The 25,839-nt window shown below is 40.4% G+C and overlaps 1 protein-coding gene across 1 annotated transcript in view; it reads right to left on the reverse strand.

Moving 5' to 3' along the window:
* Positions 1–25,377, reverse strand: part of ppm1e (protein phosphatase, Mg2+/Mn2+ dependent, 1E) — a 52,288-nt gene extending 26,911 nt beyond the window's left edge. The window contains exon 1 of the mRNA XM_057820839.1: positions 24,923–25,377. Coding sequence (XP_057676822.1) covers positions 24,923–25,107 — 185 coding nt within the window. The 5' untranslated portion in view covers positions 25,108–25,377. The remainder of the gene's footprint in view (positions 1–24,922) is intronic.
* Between the last annotated feature and the right edge of the window lie 462 nt (positions 25,378–25,839).

The raw sequence follows: 25,839 nt of genomic DNA on the forward strand, positions 1-25,839 counted from the left end.
AATCGGAAAGTAGTACAGTCAAGGCCATTTCACACTAGTGGCAGCCTAGTGTGAAGGGTTCAGCGGCAACCCATTCATTGTGTATGTGGGTGTGGACTTCTAAGCAAAAGTGAGCAGCGGCGGCAAAATAAAAAAGTCTTGAGTGAATTTTCGCCAAGGGACGGGGCCTAAAATAGAGACTTAATTGCTAGCTACTGTCCAGACATCATCAATGCATCCAATAGCAGAGGTGCAGTCATACTGATGTCTGTGCTATCAGGCTGCTTCGGCGGACGGATACACGCGAATCATGGCCGACGAAATCTTGAGAAATGCGCTTTTTAAGTTTCGTGAGTTCTACAACACTCGAAAAATGACTCAAACCTCACCTTGCTAAGCTAAATGATATGTCGATATGCATTTGTGTGGAAATGTAGTTCACAAATAATAAAAAACAACAACAAAACAGTCACCTTCTCACCAAAAATAGTACAAAACTCTTTACACGTCTAATATAATGCCCTCTACTACTACGGTTTTCTTGTACAACAATTAAAAATAAGTACACTTCCTGACAGCGTTACGTCAGCCTACGTTGATCCTCCCGTTTTGTGCTTGTCGTGGGCCGCTTTTCACACTGGGCTGCCGCTATTGTGAGCCTTCAGCCCAGTGATGCACACGCTCGCCAATTTCCCGCGACTCCGTCGCAGGAACTCCAGCCGCCCTCGGTGCTAATCCCAGTGAGACGCTCTGATTAAGGGATTACTCCTGCCACTAATTTCAAAAGGATAGCCCGGGATCACCCGGGAAACCGGTCACGGCGGCCAGACGATGTAAAGACCTTCCGAAATAACACAGCACACGTCTGATATCAAGATTTTGCAGCTGGGATTTTTCTTTTTGGGGATATTTTTGTCATTTCCATCCACGTATGAATTAGGGGCTGGAACTTCTGGGTAGCTCACGACATTATACGATTTGCGATACAAGGCTCATGATAACCTCACGATATGGCGATACAATAATTATCAATACATAGGTCAGGACTCAGGAAATCATTCAACGATTTTCGATGATACAACTAATAAAGAGAAAAACAAGCTATTTTCATCATTCTACTGTGAACTGAAATTAGTTTATCACTAGTAGAAATCCAATCCATTTGAAGTGGGTGGCTAATCCCCCTGTTAATTTTGAGGCATTTCAGGTCATTTCAGTTGATTTTTTTGGTCACTTCCTGTAATTTTGACTGACATTTCGACTGGGAGGTCTGGCAGCAATCGTTTGATCGCGGCCATCCCTCCCAGTCGAAATGGATTGAAGGTTTACGCTTTGAGAATCAATGCATTAAAATAAGATTAAAATATGCACTTCCCTTGGGACTGTCTCTGTGAGGTTGAAGTAGGTCAACTGGTTTTAAGATGTGTGCATAAACTGGAGTAGCCCAGAAAATACCCCAGGGTATAAAGCAGGGTAACCCACTTTAACCGTGGCCGCGATTTAGGGACAAGGCTGGCTCTCATGGTTTGTTACAGGAATTGTAAAAAATAATAAATTCCACCCCAAACTTGCTTTAGAAAAGCCCACAGCCTGTCTCACTGGGCTCAAATCTCTTTGATTAAACAGTGAAAAGCCAACAGACAGACGGACAGATGGGGGCGTGAAAGAACGACAACTTCCAGCAAGTCCTCACGTTCTGTTTCTGCTGTTGACTTTCACTTTTCAAGTCAGCTCCCTTCTTTTTTGTGGAAAAACAAAATAGGAGGTTCAGCATCAAACAAGTTCATCTCCAAAGGAGGTCTGCTGATCGTGATATAATTGGGCCGCGGCTCGGTTCCGCTTCATCGCCGTGGTGACGCGCATCCATTGCGGGAAACAACGCGCCGGATTCTATATCCTACAAGCTGGACGCTAATGGCTCTGTGTGGAAATGAAAAAGCTCAGGGCTTAAAAAGGTGCTTACAATGAGACACAATGTCCCACTGTGTCGGGGACCTTTGGTCAGGGTTGCCAACCTCCCCATCTGTCGCTCCCTACGGCGGAATTTTGTTCAAAACGTGTAAAAACACTCATTAACCCATTCAAGCAGGACGCGACCTTGCCTGAGCGGAAGGGAAGAAAAGACGGGCCTCTGGAATGTTGGCCTTCAAGTATATACCGTGTAGCCATAGTTCTAATTTTGTCAGCGAATGTAAAAAAACGCAGAGCCCTATTTTCGTACGCTGATTAAATATAGGCAAAGTGGCTTTTTAGACCAGGTTGTGAACTGGTTTGCTCGCAATTTACAGGCGTAATCCATTTCTTTTAACTGCTAATCCTCGATCTGATGGGAGGAGGAACTGGTTTGCTCAGTGGAAGGTTGACTCGCACTTGCTATGAGGGAATACAACAGACCAATGGGCAACGTGGTCTCAAATTTTGACCTGTTTATAACATATGCTGTTAAAATGACAAGAATTTTGAATGGGAATTTGCTAAATTATTAGCTTGCTATCTTAGATATATCGGTTTTGAATTTGAAAAAAAAAAATGCTTTATTATCTAATTGCGAAGGGTTCAGTGAATCCACATGTGAAACTTGTTGGGTTCAGTACCTTTAGTAAGGTTAAGAACCATTGAACTAGTGTAATCCAGCCTTAGGCATCAATGTTGATATTAGAGGTAGGAATCTTTGGGTACCTAACGATTCGATTAACATTCAGAGGCTCCAATTCGCTTAAAAATCGATTATTGATGCCCCCCCCCCACACTTTTAATGTTTTGTACATTAGTTCCAAAATAGTTCAAGAAATCCTATTAGATTAAACCAAACTAATATTTCAGTATCAAGTTAAGAGTTAAACACATTAAATAAAATACTCAAGTCCCCATTCTGTATCAGCAGCTTTAAACTACATTCAATTAATTTAATTATTTGAATCAACCTTTAAAGTTGATAAAAACTGCTCCCGTTATTCCATAATTTCCCTTCTACTTAAAACATGTCAAACTGTTTCATCATTTAAAAATAGATTCAGGTCAAGATTTTGCCGATTTACGAGTATTTCAGATAAAAAGTTTAACAGGTTCGCTTCAACAGAGCCTTCTAGAGAAGTCTACTGTTTTATGATGGTGGCTGTTTACAACGCGGCAACTACTAAACGGCAAGTCTGTCATTTCGCATCCAGTTCTCTTTATATGTTTTAACACCGCCGTCGTCTGTAATTTAGCATCTAGTTCTGCATATATGTGATATCTACTATAGCCGTATGTGGCCGTATGTTTGTAGCATCTAGCAACTGGGCGTTGTTTGAACCAGCTGTCGGCCGCAGTCAGATATTTTTGCTTTCTTATCTAGCGGCATGAGTTGAACATGATATTTGCTCTCGGCCCGTTCCTCATTGCGTCCCGAAGACCGCGCTGACTGTGTTTTAGTTTTGCTTTACCTGGTATAACTCAATAATCAGAATTTGGATATTTGTATATCATTCTCGAATCTTCCACGGCCGAATCGCGAATAATCTAAGAATAGGAAATTTCGCACGCCACTAGTTGATATATCATGACTATCTTATGGCGGCTGCAACTAACGATTCGTCAAATTAATCTGTCGATTAATTGATGAATCGGGTACAAAAATACAATTCCATTTCCACTTTTTGACTCCAAAATTAGGACATTATTTAAAATTGGTAGTGTTTAAAATGCTCGAATTCAAGCTACTGGGAAAAACAAACTAAATGAACAAGTCAAAATCACAATTTTTTTAATCTGAGTTTGCATTTCCTATTGCGCCAAATACTGAAGTATTTTAAAGTTAACAAGTTCAGTTTCAGGCACCCTAAATTTTAAGTTAACCAAGGTGTCAGTTGAAAAAAAAAAAAAAAAAAACTGAAATATTCCAATAGAATAGTGTCAATGCTAACTCATTGGCTGCCATTGACAGCGCTAGATTTCCAATCCATTTTGACTGGGAGCGTCAAAGTTAGATTTTACATCTGCCTCCTTCAATGGAACTGAAACATTCACAGGCAGTCTTGCCTGTTTTGGGGGCATTTATAGGTCAATTCATGTTAATTTCAAGGCATTTAAAGGTCACTTCCTGTTGATTTTGAGGCACATCTCCGGCTCACTTCCTGTTCAGTAACCCAAAATCAACAGGAAGTGATCCGTAAATGCACAAAAATCAACAGGAAAAAAAAATCAATATATTAGTTCTGGCAAATTTATCGCGTTAACAGGCGGTAATTATTTAACGCATGCGCGGAATGACCCGCTCATGCATTGCCTCAAACAGATTACAATGATGCCATTTTTTTGCACATTGAGAGCGAAGAGGCAGAGAAAGGCGAGTGGACACGGGCGTTCATTGGACCGCGCCGTTTATTGGCATAAGCTTCGGCAACTCCTTCACAACAAACATAAGTATCTTTTAGTGAAAGCACAACAAAAATATTATTCCTATATCTAAAAAAAAATAATGTTCACAAAAAGAAAATAGAACTGGAATTCCCAATCAAAATAGCAATGCAAAACACACATAAAAGTACTATGACTTTGGTCAAACTGTATTCAAACATTTAGTTTAGATCAACAAATACACTGGATGGCAATATTTAGTCACAATATAAAAACTATCAGAGGTCTCGTACGTTGTGAAGCCAGCACTCAAATGACTGTGAAGTACAATGGAATGGATGGACCCAGTAAATAGGAAACTACGGCGTCAGTCGAGGGACAAAACACACGCATTGGCATGATTTCTAAGTAATTTAAAATTCGCCATTGACACCTTGTGGTGTATTTCAATCACTACCTTACGTAGTTAAAGACACTGTGGAAGAACGGCAGGGAGCAAGTTTAAATAAAAATTCTGAGTCAATAAGGACATCTTTTGTTCAATTTATAGATTAGGTTTTGCTTTTAAGCTTCTGGATACATAAGAGAAGGTTGCACAAAAAACACCTAAAGTACTAAATTGAACAATTGGTCATGTGATTTGAAGTTTTGAAAAGGTGAAATTAAGTTAACCTAAAGGTTAAGTGCACTGTGTCTCAGAGGTTTCCTTTGACGGCAATAGATGTCCAATTCAATCCAGTGCTTGAAGTCAAATGGATTGGACGTCAATTAGTGATAAACTCATTTAAATTAACAGCAGAAACATAAAATGAGCCTCATGGTCCAGTTAAATCCATCCTGAAATATCATCTTTGTTTGTTTTTTAGGACTTTGCGTGTCTTTTCAAACATTTAACGCAAGATCAACATTTTCCACTGCTACAGATGACTCCGTCTGTTTCCAACCTGCTCCGCATCAGCGCGGATGAAAAAAAAAGCTCATTTCCCCAACGGCCTCTGGAGAGAATGGAGCAGGTGGACATTAACGCTTGCCGCATTGGCATGCGAGAGCCTGAGGAAATCCTCATTAAGAAGAACTGTTGGTGGTTCCCGACAAATGCGGGCTTGCCCTTCAAGCAGAGGATGCAACTTCACAGATTTGTGTGGTGTCGGCGCTTCATTTTGTTGCCCTGTGAGTGAACGACTCTCAGTTTAAGTTAACAAACCCCACATTACATTTTGTGTATGTAAAACAAGGTAACCGTTTGAGTTCGCTTCATGCTAAAGCATAATGTCAAATCCCATAGAAAGGCTACGGAATAGCGTCCAAGAAAAATGTATACAGTATTAGAAGTACAGGTTTTGCAATTAATATTGATGATCGTAATTTTTAGACAATAAGCTGCTACTTTCTTTCTTCCACTTTCAAGCCTTTGAAGTTAATAAGCTGCATGTCTTTTATTGTAAATATCCAAAAATACTATGTGGAGACGTGCGGCATATATGTGAAATAAATAAATAATAAAAATAATTTAATTGTTAATTTAACTATGACATCTGTTATAAGCATTCATTAATGCTCATGACAGTGTCATGACATAATTATGATTGCGTTATGACAGTCTAATGGCGCCGCTGTCAAATAAAGTGTTACCTAATACCATAATTAGCAATTAATGAAACAACCGGAACAGTAAATGAAGAAATAATTAGCACAGAACATGAATTTTGTCTGTAGCGCCGCAATGCATGCAAGGAGGCATGTTGGAGGACAACACTGTTGACAGCAGGTGGCAGCAGAGGTAAGCAAGGGAGCACTGATGGCCAAATGAAGCTTCTTGAAGCAATGAAGCTTTGCTGCCAATTGTTTCAGAGCTTCGTGGTGTTTCATTTGGTCTTATGCTGCCACTGTCAAATAAAGTTATACCGGTTCATATCTTTTGGTGTAAATATCCCATAATACAGTGAGGACAGCTGCATCTTACAGTCCAGTGCGGTTTATTTATGAACAAATGTCATTTTCGTGTCTAATCTGGTGGGTGGCGGCTTACAGTCAGGTGCGCCTTATAGTCCGAAAATTACGGTATATATCATAGGCTTATAGTCAATTGTGATGACACCATGTTACAAAAAAGTATAAAATTTTGTGCCTGGCCTGTAATCATTTTATTTGTTGTGCTTGGATCCAAACCAAATGAAAAAGTGCCCCTAAAAAGTTTGGTTTTGCTAAAATTAGAGGTTTAATTAAAAATTTCCTATTTTACCACGTAGTTGTGCAGAAAATATTTGTTAATGTGCTTTCTTCGTGTTTTAGGTCAAACTAAGTCTATAAAATCATGAGGAGAATGTACAGATATAAAAGCTTTAGAAAGTTCAACAGTAAAATGGAAAGTAGAATTTCAAAGTTGTGACCACAAACCCAAATTTTTGGGGAAACAAAAATGTCAATGCGACGAAACACACTAAGAAATACCACATAGAACCTGGGTACAAAATATGTGTTACATGGTGTAATCGCATTGCAATTGCGTAACATTATTTGCCCAAAGAAGCTACGTATATTGTGATATTTGAAATTATTTTAGTGGATGATTAAAATATACATATGGCGGAAAACACAGACAAGACTGAAAAAGCAGTTTCTGCTCTTGCACTCCTCTTTAAAAGAAACTGCTGTAATTTAAGCCAAAACGACTGTTGTGTTTGATAGAGCAATATGTCTCTATGCTGCCATAGCAGATTCATGGCGCATTAAGGCCCCGAACTATTTTTAATTTGTCCATTTTACTCTGAAAACCCCCGTTTACAGACGTCGCGCAACCGCTTTTGTTTCAACCCAGCCGTAAAACGAAGTTAATTAATTATATTTATTATTCAAAATGTCTGTCGTTTTTAGCTTAGAATCATTAATTCATGTCTCATATTTCGTTTTTAAAAAAATAAAAAAAAAACGACTTTAAAAAAAATCATTCACTCACATATTTTAAACTTTTAAACAAATTATGTCACAATGAAAAAAATGGCATCTGTAAAAAAGTCACGGATATCTACATCATAACTATCACTTAATTGTCTTTTTTCGTTACTGTCGCATTTTCTCCGATATGTTAGATGATAAATAATCGATTCAAACAAAGAAAAATTGAAGAAAAAAACTTTTAAAAGGGTAAATATATGAAAAAGAAAATCTCAACCACTCCTTGATGTCTGCAATTTCTACATCGCGACCCTTGTTATATTACCATGTTTCACCCATAAAATCCCCCAAAAATCCAGCTGTGGCCATTCACAGCTGTGTCTTGACACTCAGTCATACATGCTACATGGAGTTTTTGGATCAAAACAAGGTAAGTACGCAATAATATCTCAAAGTTCATGGCGTCTGTAATTCTGCTCTCGCGTGCTCTCACCTCCAGATAGGGTTTTGCTGTTTAATTTTTTTTTTCTGAAGTGCCCTCCTGTTCAAAATTTTTCTTCCCCCAGAAAATTGAGATTTTAAGCTTTCCAATGATGTATCACACATGCATATAGGACAATTTTGAAAGTTGGCTAAATTGGGGGGTCTCAGAGCAGAACTTCAAGTCACCTGAGTGTTTTCCGCAATACAAACACACACACACGAGAATATTGTTAACTCTGAAGAAAAACACCGTTCATTGGATTTTAACGTTTAAGTGCCATTTAAAACCAGAAGTACCACTTCACAACAACTCTCGATCAGAACATCCTCTTCACTCTTGGTTTTGTGGTTGAGTTATGTCATCACCATAACAATACATATTTTTGCATAAACAATCGTTTTAGATGAAATCTGCATAGATTTTGGAGATTCCTTGGTTCTTGGTAGCCTTTAGCCAAGCTAATGTATAGGTCAATTTATTTAGCATACCGGAAAATTGTGCACTGACAAAGGTTCCAATGTTCTGAAAGTAACCAGTAAAATGTTTTTTTACTCATTATATCTTTTGTAATTAACTAATCACACTTATACGCGTTAAAATGAAATACTTAGTCGCAGGCCTTTGCAAGAGTTTTACTACATCTGACCAAATCAGTTACAGTAGTAGCAAAACTCTTCTATGTTGGAGTTGGTTTTAATGTACTGTGCTGCCCCCGGTGGCCAAGCTCACCCTCACTAGAAGGAGCCACCACTAATTCGTTATGATTTTTCAAACTTTTCAAATCTTTACACTCTATTTTTTTTTTCTACTAAGTGATATTGTCGCATTAACGTGAGCGAATCCGCACATCGGCTTAAGTGCGGCAAGGCCACCTATTTGGCAGAAAGACGGTTGTCATGACGCCACGGCTGAACTGTCGGCATTCATTAGTGCCGTAGCACTTTTCACACTCGCGCTATCCTTAAATACGTGGGTGTGTGTGTATTGAGAAAGTCAGCCCAACCCCCCGCGTCTTAACAGCTGTGGGAGACATAAAAGAGAGGAGAGCCTTGTCCTATCTTTTTTAGCTCAGCTTAACTCATTGGCTGCCATTGACTGCGCTAGACCTCCAATTCATCTACTAAAACATGATTAAATACTTTCTTGCCTTCCTAATCAAATGGTTGTCTTTTTATTGGCATCTGAAGGAAATTGCTAACCTCCCAGTCTGCTCAACAACACTTGAACAAGTCGGGGAAACATCAACATAACCTCCTGTCAAAAGTCAGGCCTCCGACAATAAAAGTAGACAAGTACAATAACAGATTCACAACATTCTATGGTGGCTTGTTTAGTGACTGCAGTGGCAGTCAAATTATTTTATTTGTATTTAATGAAAAATTTGTGCTTTTATTTTGGAGGCCCAACTTTTGACAGCTTGTGTTACACAGATTTTGTATTGAAGAATACACAATGCTGCCAATTGAAACCTTGACCGACAACATGTGAAATGCTTTGACAGAATGTGGATCCCTTCTGTTTTGGGGTTTTGGAGTTTTTGGAGGACTAAAATCAAGCGTAAACAAGATAAAGTCGAATCCTGTGGAAACTTGTGCTGTTTCACACTAGAAGATCAGGGTCCATTTGGAATGCTACCTAGAACGTTTGTATAATAAATAATAAAGAAAAAAAATGTAGCACAGCAAGTTGCAGCTGGCCAAGCGGCGGGGTCACTCCTTCCCGACTCAATGCCGTGCGAACTGGAGTATATAAAAATGCATAGGGGAGAATTAAACCACCAAAGGGAACCATGTGGTACCCGAAGTCCCGCGATCTCTCTCACTTTCTTGACTTTTTGGACTGTCAAATTGTCACCACTTCCAGGAGAGCCAGACTCATCTGAGAGGCTCCGGCATCTTGGCCAGTCATTCTCACACGGTGCGTTCAACAACAGCATGCAAAACACAATCGCCACATTAGAACCCGATTCTGTGTATCAAATGCAACAGCTTAGCGCAGCACAAAAACATTTGGCCATGGCTAATCCTCTGTCATCTTGCCATTGTTGATTTTGAATAGCGTCCGCGCTGTACTTCCACTTACAAGGATGTCCTGCGTGTACCGTCATAGCATAGAGCATCATAGCTCCATGCTTTGACGCTGCACATAAAAAGTAGAAAATGCGCACCCTGCTCCAGTTGCATTCACAAACAAAGCAGGGTGCTCATAAAGCGGACCAGAGTTTGGTTGTTTGGTCCGAACTAGAGTTGGGATGCACATTCACATTTACAAAACAAAGCAGACTATCTGAGGGAAAAAAAAAAAAAAAACATTCGTTTAAAACGGACCAAACATTGCTAGTTTGAAAACGCCCTGAATCTGTGTACTATTAACTGAAAGAAAAGTGGTTTTGTGTTCCACTAGGCAAGGCAAGGCAAGGCAAATTTATTTATATAGCACAATTCAACACAAGGCATTTCAAAGTGCTTTACATCACATGAAGACCATAAAAATCACGTTTAAATCAACACGACGTAAAAACCAAGACAAAAGAATAAAACAGAATAAAAAGAAATAAATAAAAATAAAACAAAAATAAAAATAAAGCAAAAACTAGTACTACTAATAATCATTGAAATCAGCAATGGAGATAAGCACAAGAGGAATAGAAGGCAGGTAGGTTGAAATATATAGTCAGTTATGGATATGCAGTGCCAAACAAAAGCGTTTTTAGCCCTGATTTAAAGGAGCTAACAGTTTGAGCATACTTCAGACGTTCGGGTAACTTGTTCCAGAGGTGAGGAGCATAATAACTAAATGCTGCCTCACCCTGCTTGGTTCTTGTTCTTGGAACATGCAGAAGACCCGTTCCAGACGACCTTAGGGGTCTAGATGTCTCATAGGAATCTAACAAGTCAAGCATGTATTTTGGTCCGAGGCCATTAAGTGTTTTGTAGACGAGCAGTAGTATTTTATAGTCTATCCTTTGACTCACTGGAAGCCAGTGTAGCGATTTCGAAACCGGTGTAATGTGGTCCAGCTTCCTTGTATTTGTGAGGACTCTGGCTGCAGCATTCTGTACTAGCTGCAGCTTCCTGACTGATTTTTTATCAAGACCTGTAAATATACCGTTGCAGTAGTCCAATCTGCTGAAAATGAATGCATGCATAAGTTTTTCCATGTCTTGTTGAGTCAGAAGCCCCTTAATTCTGGTTATATTTTTTAGGTGAATAGCTAATAGGATCATCATTATTTCATGGTGAGATTTTTAGACTCACTAATGGCTCAATAAAAGTTGGGAACTACTACAATACACGCGTTAAGCACAACAAACCTTCCTCCTCCTCAATGTTTTCATCGTTTTCTCTCCGACTTACTACTACGTCTTGCGTAACAGTCACTAAAGTCACGCACAATAAACCGCGTAGTCTCCTGCACTATTTCTCACTGTTGGAACGTAGCTACGCGTTTGGATACAAACCAGAATTTATTCACAAGGCAACAGCAGCCAAAAAGAGATGCTTTAGGGCAAGGATAGTGCATCATCTTCTCAGATGGATTAAAGTTTTCCCTTGCTGTATGGTGGTTTTGCAGTACGTAGTTTTCAACTGGAGAAGCTAATTGGCATCCTTTTAACACACAAACATGAACCCCCCAAAACTTGCCTAGTAAAGCACACAGAGGGAGGGTGATTCCACTCGCGGATGGTAATTATTAGCTCTTCAGCCGGGGGGACAAACCATCGTCATGTCAGATGAATCATCAGACCCACTGCCTCCGACTTGCGAGGCTGGCTGTTCGACATCCACGTAGGCTGATGCGCACCGTCACGTCTGCAGATGGTCATGCCAAAAATGTTTTCACGCATGAGGCTAAATTCAAGCCAACGGCAAAGGACTGATATGACGGTCTCGGAGTTTGGTGGAAAAAATTCTGGAAAATTTGTTGAATGTTTCTAATAAATTTCCATGGAAAATTATCATGAGATAGGCGGCACTGTGGTAGAGTGGTTAGCAAGTCTGCCTCACAGTTCTGAGATTTTTGGTTCAATCCAGACTCCGGCCACTTTTGTGTGGATGTGGAATGTTCTCCCTGTGCCTCTCTCCAGGTACGCCAGCTTCCTTCCACATTCCCAAAACATGCATGGTAGGCGGATTGATCACTCCAAATTGTCCGTAGGTGTGAGTGTGTCTGTGAATGTACCCTGTGGCTGGCAACGAGCATTTTTTTTTTTTTTTCTGAGAGCACTTTTAATTTGGGGGGAGACGAAAATACTTATTAGTTTTAGTCGACAATTATTCAAAATGTTTTCGTCTGTGAAATTCTAAAGTTTTAGTCCAAAAATAAATAAATACAGGTTTCCAACAATTTCGAATGAACTTTGACAGACGAGCACAGAATTTTAGTGTATAGGGACATCACCATCTTTGTGATGATACAGACACAGCAGGAAAAAAAGTACATTATTTCCAATTAATTAAACCCGAACTGTATGAAAAAAATAAAAAGTTGTAAGTTTAAAATGACGCTCGCCACGCTAAATACTAATGCTAACGTGAACGCTACAAGTTCGATTTATAGTGTAATGATTACTCAGAACTTTAAAGACGAAAAGAATAGTGCTGCAACGATTAATCGATTAACTCGAGTATTCGATTTGAAAAAAAGATTAGAATTTAATTTTGCTGCTCCGAATATTCGTTTAATCAAAATGGTGTTGTAATGGTTTATTTTGAAAGTGTTTGCACTTCGTTTTATTGATTTGGGGGGACACACTGCCCTCTAGTCTGCCTCATTTCACATGGCTGAATCCAGCTGCTCCATGTTAAGACCAACATAAGCCAAGTTTTTGTTTGCGCTATTGTTTTTTTTAATGCATTCGTAATTTAGTTAATAGGTATATTTAGCCATTTTTGTGGGGATATGTGTCTGAACCATTTGCTGAGAGCATTGTTAAGAAGAAAAAAAAAATTGCGTTTTATAGCATTTAAGCTAGCGGACTTTTGCTATGTATGTTAGCCAATTGTTCTTTTGTTGTACATACATCTTTATTTATTTTATTTTTTTATTTTTTTTACACAGTTTGAGGCTCAGCTCAGGTATTTTACTTTTTCGTGTTCCTCATCCGATTACTCGATTATTTGAACTAACTAGTTCATCGATCAATTGACTAGTAAAATAATCGATAAATACAGCCCTAGAAAAGAACATGGCAAATTCTCTCTAGCCAAGATGGAAAACAAATCTTACCATCTGTTTTCAAAACAAGCAAGTCTGGAGCCTGGAGAGAACAGTGTGTGTGTGTAGGGCGGGGGATAACGTCACATGAGTGACATGAAAAAACACTGTTACAATGAAGGTTAACTCCACATACAATATGAAAATATCACACAGTGTCAGCCGAAAACTGACATTCATCTCGTTATGTTTTATTATACAATACTGTGTGTATTAAAGGTGACATAATTAATCGATTAATCGACAACTAATCCATTAGTGAATTAATCGACAACTATTTTGATAACCGATTAATCATTTAGGACATTATTCATTTTACTCTTGTCTAAATTCTTGAAATTATAACATATATATAACTTCTCAGTTGTTTATATTATCAGATTTCTTCATTATATTTTTGTTAAGTTAAGGTAGGATATGAACAAAAATCTGCTTTTACTTTGGAAAACAGCAATTTTTGCCAATTCTCGGACATCTTAGTGTCTAAACTAGCTTCTTAATAAGGCTGCAACAACTAATCAATTAAATCGATTAATAAATTAATTCCCGACGAATTTGATAATCGATACAGTTGAAGGAAATAGTCATTCATTTTGTTTTCATTGTTACCTACAATGTCGAAAACAACTTCAAGTTAAATTGTGAAGGTAATTGAAAGAAGTGACATTTATCCGATTAATTAGACGATTAATCGATTATGAAAATAATCATTAGTTGCAGCCCTTATATATATATATATATACACTGTCATGAAAAAATTGTTCGGCGACAAAATATTTTAATTATCGTCATCGTTGACGAAAAAAACACTGGCAACCAGTTAAGGGTGTACCCTCCCTCCTGCCCGTTGTTAGCTGGGATAGGCCCCAGCACCCCTGCTACTCTTGTGCGGATAAGGGATTCTGAAGATGAATGAATTAACATGGAACTGATTTAGGCTGGGTATAGAAAAAACAGAAGCCAATACTAAGTGGGAACTAGAAACTGCAATTTCTGGAGAAATTACGATGTAGCTTTGCTGCTGATTTGAGACATTTCGGGGACAAGTCGGTTGCATGACTGTCAATGGCATCGACTTACTTGGGTGCCAGTTGAATGTCAATGAGCTGTCATGGTAAGTTTGTGGTCAAAAGTTCACAACCAAACAGGTTTTTCTGCAATTGAAAATCAATGGGATATTTGGACATACATGCCCGCCAATGGCATGGACATGCATTTATGTCCATGGCATCGACTTACTTAGGCGCCAGTTGAATGTCAATGGGCTGTCATGGTAAGCGGTCAAAAATCACAAAGACCTATGTTTTCCAGCCATTGAAAATGAATGGGAAATTTGGACGTACATGCCTGTCAATGGCATTTCATTAGAAATGAATGGGCAAGTTTTTGGCGAATTTTGGGGAAACCGTACGTTTTTGTCAAATTCTGTATACAACTTTTATGCCTTTGGCTTGCAAAACCCCGTCTAATTATAGGAAATTTAAAGTAAATAAGGCACTGAGTATGTACACAGTACAAGACAAAAGTACTGTACAAGAAAAAAAAACATGCAGTGGTAGTTAGTAGAAAGAGTGTCGCTGCTGTAATAAAACATGACGCAATTCATGTATTTAATGATGGCCCCCGTGTGAAAAATTACAAAAAAATTAACTGAGTCACATCTCTACTCACAATATTTAATTAAACTGATTTGCCCAATTGGTATCTTCGAAGTACCATTTGAGACATGAGCTCTGCTCAGTTTGTGAGTCCGCAGAGCATCCCTAAAAGCAATTGGATTGAACTGCATTACTGATTAAGAAGTTGGACAAAAATAGCAAAAGCCAAACAAAAAGGAGAAGTGCCAAATGTCCAACTCGTTGCTCACATTGAAGTTTCCATACAAGGACATAAACCAGGTGCTCAGCTGACCTATAATTGCAATCCCCGCGAGGGTGCCCATGCTGTTGCCATGACAACTATTGTCCATGATGCAAGGATGTGTCAGAGTAGACATATTGGCATGTGTTTTTTTTCGCGGTTTTTGCCATACTGCTTGTATTTCTCAAGAGAGCCTCATAATCAGATAAAAGGCCGGATACCTATCAGATCTTGCTAAACTTAACCTTTTATAAGGCAAAAAAAAAAACATAACCTCATAAAGATCCACATACTCAGACTCATATAGGCCACAATACGCCAAAATGTGATATCCACATATGGTCACCTTCTTAATATAATTGCCAAAGTAATTTTACAAAACTGTGAGGACATGCTCTGAATGCTCACGTTTCAGTGCCATTGAGTTCAATGACTGGCCTATAAAGAGTTAACTACACCTGGACCACTTTGGAATCACTTCACAGATAGCCGGTCAAAAATGTGATACCACAGCCAGGAAAAACAAAACAAATAAAAGAATGAGTGATGTTTCCCCGCCACCACGCTTACACAGCAAACTGGAGGAATTTGGTGGTAAGCCATTTTCAAAAGCCAGACTGGGCCGAGTCCAGCACGACCGCCGCAACTTGAGCCAGAATTGCTTTTAGGGGACTCGCTGACATTCGGGTTTCCCCAGTAAACAGACTTTGTGTCGGTGGCGGCTCAGCCAAAACAGAAATATTTGCACAAGTTGGTTTGCCCAAACCAATGACTGCACCCTGAAATTTCAGGACCGTCCTAAAATACAATATAACCTTCACAGGTGAACTTCAAAGTCAAACGACTGTAAACTATTCAACACACATGTCCAACTGCTGAATGATCAGCCGAGACACAGCAGGAAAACAGGCCAAAATCCAGATGTTAAGACCTTACAAGGTCATCAACAGGGATACAGAAATAGGGGAAGTGCCAAAATGGTTAGAAGGGGACAATTTAAGATTGGAAATTTGGGAAAAAATCTGACAAAAAGTCACTGATGAACCAGAGTTGCTCTAAAAATGAAGTTTTTATCTTAACCACTAGAGGAGTTCCAAAAAATCGATTATTACATGCATCGCGATTCGACACGTGACGATTCGATTACGATTCATAAAGGTTCAAAAACAATGATTTTCCCACAAAACTTTATAACAGCCGCTGTCGGATAGCTCCTCGGTGGCAAGGCCCCGGGGGTAGATGAGATCCGCCCGGAGTTCCTAAAGGCTCTGGATGTTGTAGGGCTGTCATGGCTGACACGCCTCTACAACATCGCGTGGACATCGGGGACAGTGCCTCTGGATTGGCAGACCGGGGTGGTGGTCCCCCTTTTTAAAAAGGGGGACCGGAGGGTGTGTTCCAATTATAGAGGGATCACACTCCTCAGCCTCCCCGGTAAAGTCTATTCAGGGTGCTGGAGAGGAGGGTTCGTCAGGAAGTCGAATCTCGGATTCAGGAGGAGCAGTGTGGTTTTCGTCCCGGCCGTGGAACAGTGGACCAGCTCTACACCCTCGGCAGGGTCCTCGAGGGTGCATGGGAGTTTGCCCAACCAGTCTACATGTGTTTTGTGGATTTGGAGAAGGCGTTCGACCGTGTGCCTGGGGGAGTCCTGTGGAGGGTGCTCCGGGAGTACGGAGTACCGAGCCCCTTGGTAAGGGCTGTTCGGTCCCTGTACGACCGGTGTCAGAGTCTGGTCCGCATTGCCGGCAGTAAGTCGAATTTATTCCCAGTGAGGATTGGACTCCGCCAAGGCTGCCCTTTGTCACCGATTCTGTTAATAATTTTTATGGACAGAATTTCTAGGCGCAGCCGAAGCGTTGAGGGTGTCCGGTTTGGTGGCCTCAGCGTTGTATCTCTGCTTTTTGCAGACGATGTGGTGCTGTTGGCTTCATCAAGCCGTGACCTCCAACTCTCACTGGGGCGGTTTGCAGCTGAGTGTGAAGCGGTCGGAATGAAGATCAGCACCTCCAAATCCGAGACCATGGTCCTCAGCCGGAAAAGGGTGGCGTGCCCTCTCCGGGTCGGGGATGAAATCCTGCCCCAAGTGGAGGAGTTCAAGTATCTTGGGGTCTTGTTCACGAGTGAGGGTAGGAGGGAGCGGGAGATTGATAGGCGGATCGGTGCAGCGTCCGCAGTGATGCGGACTCTGCACCGGTCCGTTGTGGTGAAGATGGAGCTGAGCCAAAAGGCGAAGCTCTCGATTTACCGGTCGATCTACGTTCCTACCCTCACCTATGGTCACGAGCTGTGGGTCGTGACCGAAAGAACAAGATCACGGATACAAGCGGCCGAAATGAGTTTCCTCCGCAGGGTGTCCGGGCTTTCCCTTAGAGATCAGGTGAGAAGCTCGGTCACCCGGGAGGGGCTTGGTGTCGAGCCGCTACTCCTCCGCGTTGAGAGGAGCCAGTTGAGGTGGCTCGGGCATCTGGTTCGGATGCCTCCTGGACGCCTCCCTGGAGAGGTGTTCCGGGCATGTCCCACCGGCGGGAGGCCCCGGGGTCGACCCAGGACACGCTGGAGAGACTATGTCGCTTGGCTGGCCTGGGAACGCCTTGGAATCCTGCCGGAGGAGCTAGCTGAAGTGGCTGGGGAGAGGGAAGTCTGGGCTTCCCTGCTGAAGCTGCTGCCCCCGCGACCCGACCCCGGAATAAGCGGAAGATAATGGATGGATGGACTTTATGACAGCCGCTGGTAACGGAACGAAATTGAAGACACGTCTCCGCCCGGGCACCTTTAATGGATGCACGCACAACGTTATAATGGATGCTGCCTGTAACTGAGTGAGAGATTTACTCCTTTTCAAAAGACTTGAAAATAAATTTGTGTATGAGACAGGCAGGAAAAGGAGCGCGACCGCACAGTTATTTTTTAGAGCGAGAGGGGAAGAGAGATAGTTCGTTGCTCAATGTCTTTCAGATGTCCAGCTGTAGTTTCAAGTCATGTCAATTGAAAAATGTCCTGAGTGTGTGGCTAAGACCCGTGTGCATTTATAAGAGGTGAGTACACAAACCCTCTTGTACTGTTTAGTCTTTATTGTTGTTGTTTTTTAAGTCGTGAATAGTTAGCGCCGAACGCTAAGCTAATTAGCGAATTCGCTAACCTGTATTTCATATGCAGAACGTGTAAAACCATGATTAAGTACAGTACAAACTAGAGGTGGAAATCTTTGGGCACCTAACGATTCGATTACGATTCAGAGGCAACAATTCGATTATAAATCGATTATTGATGACACCCACAAACCCCCCAAGTTATTAGCTGCTTTAAATGATTCGTACAGTAGTTACAAAAATTGTACAAAAAGCCTCTCAGGCTTAAATAAACAACTATTTCAGTATCAAGTTAACAGTTCAAAACAGTAAATAAAATATTCAAGTCCCCATTCTGTATCAGCAGCTTTAAACTACATTTAATTAATTTCATGTTGTGAATCAACCGTTAAAGTTGTTAAAATTGCTCCCATTATTCCATAATTTCCCTTCTGTCTACTTTAGACATGTGAAAGTTTTCAAACTGTTTTAAGGATAGTTTTAGGAGTATTTTAGATAAAAAGTTAATTAAATTCGCTACAACAGAGCCTTCTAGAGAAGTATCCTGCTTTAAGATGGCGGCTGTTTACCAACGCCGGCAAGTCTGTCATTTTGCATCTAGTTTTCAATACATGTGCTGCTAACGCAATTGAGTCTGTCATTTTGTATCTAGTTCTGTATACATGATATCTATTACCTACCATAACATGATATGGACGTAGTTTGTAGCGGCTGTCGGCAGCAGTCAGGTATTATTGTTTTTTTATCTAGCGGCATGAGTTGAGCCAGAGCCGTGAGTTGAGCATTGTCATTAGCCGGGTAATGACAAGCATGATGTGTACTCTCGGGATGCAATACGGTCCGTTCCTCATAGCGCTGACTGTGTTTTAGTTCCGCTTTACTTGACATATTTCAATAATAGGAATTTGGATGTTTGTGAATCGTTCTCGAGTCTTGCGCGGCTGAATCGCGAATAATCTAAGAATCGGAAATTTCGCACACCTCTAGTACAAACATGCGAAATAGTACAGAAAATCTGTGGAAACAAAGTGTATTGGTTAAAAGAAGTCTTATTTCTAAAGACACTGTTTCCAGAAAATGTGGAATTCATTCCACCTGTGTATAGTTTATTGTATTATTCAGATAAATAAGTACTCCCTTTAAAATGGTTAATATTTTTGCACTTTCTTGTAAAAATAAATAACTAAAAAACCAGCTTAAGGACAGCTTGTTGTTGTATGGGCATGTTTCCATCGTTCCTATTATTAGGATATTTTAAATGAATAATGGACAACATTTTATTTGTCTACTTTATTGATTAGTAATGTACGATGCATCGATAATCGTGATAACTGTGATAATCATCAATAACGTGATCATTGTTCAAGAATCGAATTGTAGCCTCCTGAATCGTAATCGAATCAAATCGTGGGGTGCCTAAGATGGCACACCCCTATTAACCACACAGTAACTTTGGTATATTACCACTTCCACTGACACTAAGCAAATAGATCAACGACTTTCATACTCTTCATACTCTTTTTGACACACTTGCTGCCATTGACGGTGATATACGTCCAATTCATTTTTGTTGGGACGGTAGCCAGCAATCATGACCATTATCTATCATTGTCAACGGTAAGGAATGAGTTCAGTTCACCTGTAAAGGTTGTCATGCTGCATTGAAAATTTAGGGAACTTAATTGAAAGTGTAGCACTAGTTTAAAAAAATAAAGCCACACTGTTTGTGCAGCAACAGGAAGTTCCCGCCCCGTCCGGCGGAGGAAGTAAAGAGGGTGGCGTCTCCCTCTGGCCTTCAACACAATAACGAAACACTTGTCAGGAAGGAAACGGCGACCTTTTCTTGTTTTTCCGCACAATATTTCAAGCCAAATGCAAATGTGAAGTCCTCAACGGGGAAAAAGGACGTCACCGCAGATTAGATTAAATTGAAAACGGCAATTTTGCAAGGTTGACTTTTCCAACATGTCAGTAAAGGCCTCTCATGAACCTAAACTAAACTACATCTTTGAAGATTTTAGGGATATAGTCATGAAAACCTGAAATAATTCATTTTTAGTCGTAAGATGGTTATGTCTATTACATGGCCCACTCCGCGATTTGTTACCAAAATACTATTTTGTACGTTTTAAACTGATTTTTACTGTAACGCGTCAATGAAAAGATGAAAGGTTTTCATATATGTAATTATAAGTATATAAACTAGCAGATTATGATAAACTATAATGGTTTCTTAATTTGTATAGACAAGTTTCCGAGGTACTTCCATATTTCTGCTCGCGACCTCCGTTTTACACTTTCTCTAACCAAAACAACAGTAGAGATGGAGTGTCATCACTCATCAAAATCCCTCAAAAAAGACCATTTGGAAATACCACATCCATCTGCCATCATCACGACATGGGAGGACAACATGTTCATGAAGGCAGTTGCGGAACCAAGCTGGTGCCACCACAAAGACAAGGTGTTTATGTAGCCATGTTGCCACTGGTGTTATGGAAGGTATGTTCGTCCTATCCCTGCATTTTCATGTGTCCGGTGGTCAAAAAAAAATACTACAGCTTAAATCTTGCGCATGAAACGACTTGTTGTCTTTTATATTGTTATTACGATGATGATTAAATTATGATGATGTTTAATATCATTTACTACAATTACTGTACTGCTGTGGCTGCAATACATGCTATCTGCTCCTAGCCTGTTGCTAATCAGTACGTGTAGCATGGTTTGTTTACAGGTGGAAAACGCTGTAGTAGGGCTGGTAGACATGGCCTTCAGCACGTATCACGATAAATTGAGTGGATTTTCCTCGATAACGATAAATGACGATAAATTCGCCCAAGCGACTGTTATATAATTTGAAAATCTGAATCAGTGCATGAAATACAGATTAACCGTTTGTAAGTATGACTACTCATAAAGGCTTGTATGTCTTGAACAATGTACATTGTCAAAATCAATATGCCTGTGCAAACATGTCATTGTAACACAAATGACTTACAGCTTGAACAGTACACTTCAAAAAGACAACTTATTGTTAATGGCTGCTGTGACATAATTACTCAACACAAGTGTTTACTTCAAGGTTTCAGGTTTTTTTCCCAGTGTATTTTTTAATACATGCAAGCACACATGAACCCCCACACAGACACACACACATTAAAGCTATATTGATTTTCTGCAAATGAAACATTTAAGATTTTATGATGGCAGTAATGACACAGAATTAAGCACATATAGAAAAATAGCTGGGGCCATTAAACGGTCATATTATAATTTTCACTGTTGGATTGCACTTTATGCTGAATGCCTTACCATCACAAAAGCTATCAGAGAAATCACACACAGACAGATACAAAATAACGCGACATACAAATTGCTAGATGCAGTCCGTGCCCAATCGACTCATTAAGTTCATCCGTTTCGACAAGGTTAGAGCCGCTATCCAACTCCATCACGTTCATTTGTAGCGTTAGCCACTAGCGTTAGCCGCTAGCATTAGCCTGTGGCCTGGCTACCAGTAGAAAGTACTGAAAGCACCCTCTCTGGAAATCGTGAGAACAAGGGAGGACAGCGGGTGAAAGCCCGTCTGGATGCAGCCAAGAGTGTACTTAAAGTCAGGTGAAAGTTTGGCGAACCTCCCTTAAGCCACACTCCATCACGTTTGCTTGTAGCGTTAGCCTACCGGACTTCAGTTTGTTTGGCTTCCTGATAACTACGTGACTCCATACGTAAGAGCACACTGACTGCTTTCTTAAAGGGGAATGAACATAACCAAACAACACAGAGTGAAAGCCGGATGAAAAGACTTTTTTTTAATTTTTTTTTTTTTTAATTAAATTACCAAATTTATCGACATGGTCAAAATTACGTCGATCATTGTGAAGAATTTTGGTACCGGGAAATTTTCGGTTGACCGCCCTGCTCTACGCTGTAGGCAAGGGAAGACAACTTGATGTGCCTCACGACAAAACTTACTGTACATTTATGGACATATATCAAGACTACATGCATTGTACTTTGATGATGCTTGACTTATGCTCCACTTTCGTCAATATTTTTCTAATAATTTTATAAATTGTGATTTATCGACCTGTTTTGCAAATGCACCAATCATTTTGAATAAAACAAGAGATGGAATCATGCTGTCCAAAAGTTTTATTGCGATCAATATCTGCAATAAAAAAAGAATGACAGACTATTTGTGTTTATATGTACATGCCTTGTAACATTTCCTTGTGACAAAAAAATCCGTGAAAGTCTGAGAGTCTCATCTACGTCGTGCTGAATCCATTTTTGGAGGTTCTGTTGGTTCCTCTGGTTTGATTTTGCGGTTTTAACTTTGTCAAAACTCTGCTAACTTCAACCGCACTTCATGTTGTTCCGTCTAAACCGGACGTTTGCAGCAGAAATTGTCAAAGATGGCGCCGTCTATGTTTCGCTCAGGAAACTTGTCTATTAAAAAAAGAAATTTAAGGAAAATCTAGTGTCCAAGTGTGCAGCTTTCATTACTGTTGCACTGTGGAAATAGTCCCGCCATAATCAGTGTTTTTTAAATAAAGTTATTCTGACCCATTATGGACTACAAAGACGGTCAGACTTCTTTGATATTGTTAATAGCTATGTTATGTTTACATATGCCAACTTTCCCACCATAGGAGATCATTACATGTTTTTACTTTTTAGACATTAATCAATTAGATATTTTACTGTAAATAAAATATTAAGATAGGCAAACTGTTGCTGAAAAATAAAAGTCAAAGTCATCTTAGCATTCTGCTATTTTAGCTATCTTTGGTAAATGTCCTTCATTACCCGAACGCATAGCTGTCATGAGGACCACCCGCATACATTGCGTTTGGTTGAAGTTCTAAGAGAGTAGAAGTTCATTTTTCACAGTGTACATAACCTACGGCTGCAAGTGTTGTTATTTTTCTTGTCTATAAATGGAGTTTTTGTGTGAATGTAAATTGTTTCGAGAGCTGTGTGATGCTAATTTTTATAAGCACATCAACGCTGTCTCCTTGTATATTAGCGATAAGCTAACGGGTTTTCAGAAACAAAGAAACGCCAAGTATAGACATGTGCCGATTACCGGTTTCAAGTATTCCGTGGTATGAAAACGTCAAGGTTTCAAAACCTTGAGGAGGGCCAACCGACATGTAAAACATGTTTGCGGAGGGTGGCTGCAGAGGAGGCAATACCTCCAATATGATTTCGCATTCATACCAAATTAAAGGTTAGTAAACTGTCATTAACGTTTCCCACCAGCTACGAGAGTTAACTCCAGCATGTTTAGTGTGTCTAGCGGTGGTAAAACGTGCTGTTTTTTTCTCTCTCTGGCACCTGTCCATGTTGAGAAAGAGTGTGTGTATCATATAAACATGATACGAGTCATACAAACGTGCTTTTTATGGAAAATAATCCAATTATTTTTGTTCTGATGGTAATCTCAGTTCTGTAGGTTTAGGGGCACCTAGAGGACTGAATTCATTTTAAATTTTAATTAGAATTTTTTGTTATTTTTAAAATGTATTTTAACTTAACATCATACTTACGTTACAATTTGCTACTGTGTTTTGAAAAACAAAAATCATGTTCAAAGGAAAAAAGTTGTTTCATTAAACCCAGATATCTTAAAGTAACATAATATATGTAATACATATGATATATATACAACACATTTTAGAGCTGTAATTGCAATACGGTGATACTGTGAAACCGTGATACTTTGGCTTAAGGTTATCATACTTACTGTCAGAATATCATACCGGCACATGCCTAGCCAAGTGTATTTCAAATTTTAGTCCACAGTGTGTAAAGTATTACAGTTGACCTCAAATTGACTGCTAAACATCTGGAAAACTATCAACATTTAACACTTTCTGAAAGACTTAGCTGTCTACAAAACTCTAGTCAGGCTGCATTTCCACCATGTATGATCTATTAAAAATGTCAGGCTGATCACCAAAATCGACCTCAATCATGAAATTGACCAGACCTAGGATGAACTCAAACAGGCTGAACAAGCATCCAATTCTATCAGACACCCTCAAAAACACCAAAACCGTCAACATGGATGTGATGTAACACTTTCACACATCGCTCTGACGGACTGCGGTGTTACTTTTCTCAACTTGCCAAACTGTCAAGTATTCTCACAACATGTTGGATGTTTATCAATGCGCTCTACGATTGGCGGTAGGCCAGTCCAGTGTGCACCCAACTCAGCTGGGAAAGACTCCAGCTTATGCGTGACCCTAATGAGGACAACACCAATAGGAAATCAATTCTCGAACAATTTACATGTTGCAAAACATCCTTCTCGTCCCTTGATATTGGTATGATTAACCCCTGACACCGGCAATTCTACACACACATGCTCTCGGAGTACCGCAGAGCACCTCCGCACGCCCACGCTGTGTTTAAAAAACCCCTGAAATCATACTCTTTTCCAGACAAGAATGCAGCGCGGGTGCCCTAGATGAGTGCTTCCCTTGCCAGCGTACTCCTTTCTGCACCTATTTTGGATTCTAAACCAGGCCAGCATCTCATTTTCTCACTTTTTCCTTTTTTTTTTTTTAATACCATTTCTGCCAAGTCTGTTCACTCACACACAATCACACACATTTAATCCAGTTCAAACTGCACACTTCATTATGTAAGAAGTGCCTCATCCTCTTGAATGCGTCTTGTGTTGCATTTTTCCTGTCTGGAATTTGTCAAATGGAGGCAAATAACAGAACCAGTGGGTTATTTTTAGCCTGTGAGAAGACGATGGTCTTCCTCCCCCCGCCTATGCAATGATGACGTCGGTCTGTTACGCAAAATCGGGGGTTCACCTTTGGATTTGGGGATTTTTTTTCCAAAGTGCAGCACAGCTGTAATGAAAGACTGAAAGTCAACGACAACAGAATATGCAACTTGTTTTTAAGGGAGGGTTGGTTTTTGTCACGCCCAGCGTGGTTGAGCGGTTGCGGGCGTGAGAACCAGACCCATCCTGGGTCGCCTTTTTCACGAGCATGCAGTATAAAACATTAGAAGAAAAGGTTGACTTAACTATTTGTAGAGGTGTTGCAGACACAAATCGAGGCATTCCCCCTCCACCTCGTCCTCGCACACCAGGTCCGTCAAAGGGCGCGAGGGCAGCGGGTCGCTGTCCTGCAGAGGAGGGCTCATCTCCCGGAGAAAGAGCTCCAGGAACCGTCGGAAGGTTTTCTCCTCTGCTGCACAACCGGCCATCATTGCTCATTCCTGGACACGCTCGCACTCACAGCTGCGCCCGTCGGTTCGCTTCGCTGGCCCGAACTCGACGCTGGACTTTCTTTTTTCTACTATTTCTTCTTTTAGGACGAGCTACCGAGCTAGCTTGTGACCGGCGGTGGCAGCGAAGGGTGAGGGTGAACTACCGGCGTGTCGAGCGAAGAGACAAGGGAGGTGCTAGTGGAGAGTGAAGAGTTGGACTGCCCCCATTCAAGGCCGAGTGGGAGCGCGCCGCTAACTGGGATTTCGTCGGATCGGATCGGAAGGCGGGTGACGTCACTGATGACGTTGACGTACAGGACGCGAGCGCGCACGCACAGCTGCCATTCTCAGAATTTTTTTCAAAATAAATCACGAACACTTGGAGTTAAATAAATCGTCTTTTAAACTTTATTTTTTACTTCTTATATTCTACAGTAAATATAAAAATTATAATAGAATATGTATTTATATAATTTATGGCGATTTATAAAAGTCGTAAAAGCAGAGGCGTCACGTCCCATTAGGCAAACCAGGCAATTGCCTGCCCAGCCAACGGGGATCCCCAGAGGGCCAACATATTTAGTACATGCAGCTTTACTGCACTGTTGTAGCGACAAGTGTAGGGAGTGTTGCAGTACCATGGAATCATTTGGCAGATTATCTAACAATTCTGTTATCAGTCCCTATAGACCCTACTCACGTGACGTCACAGCCACGCCCCCGCGCCATGTT

Source organism: Corythoichthys intestinalis, chromosome 18 (genome assembly GCF_030265065.1).
Source record: "Corythoichthys intestinalis isolate RoL2023-P3 chromosome 18, ASM3026506v1, whole genome shotgun sequence".
Classification (NCBI taxonomy): Eukaryota; Metazoa; Chordata; class Actinopteri; order Syngnathiformes; family Syngnathidae; genus Corythoichthys; species Corythoichthys intestinalis.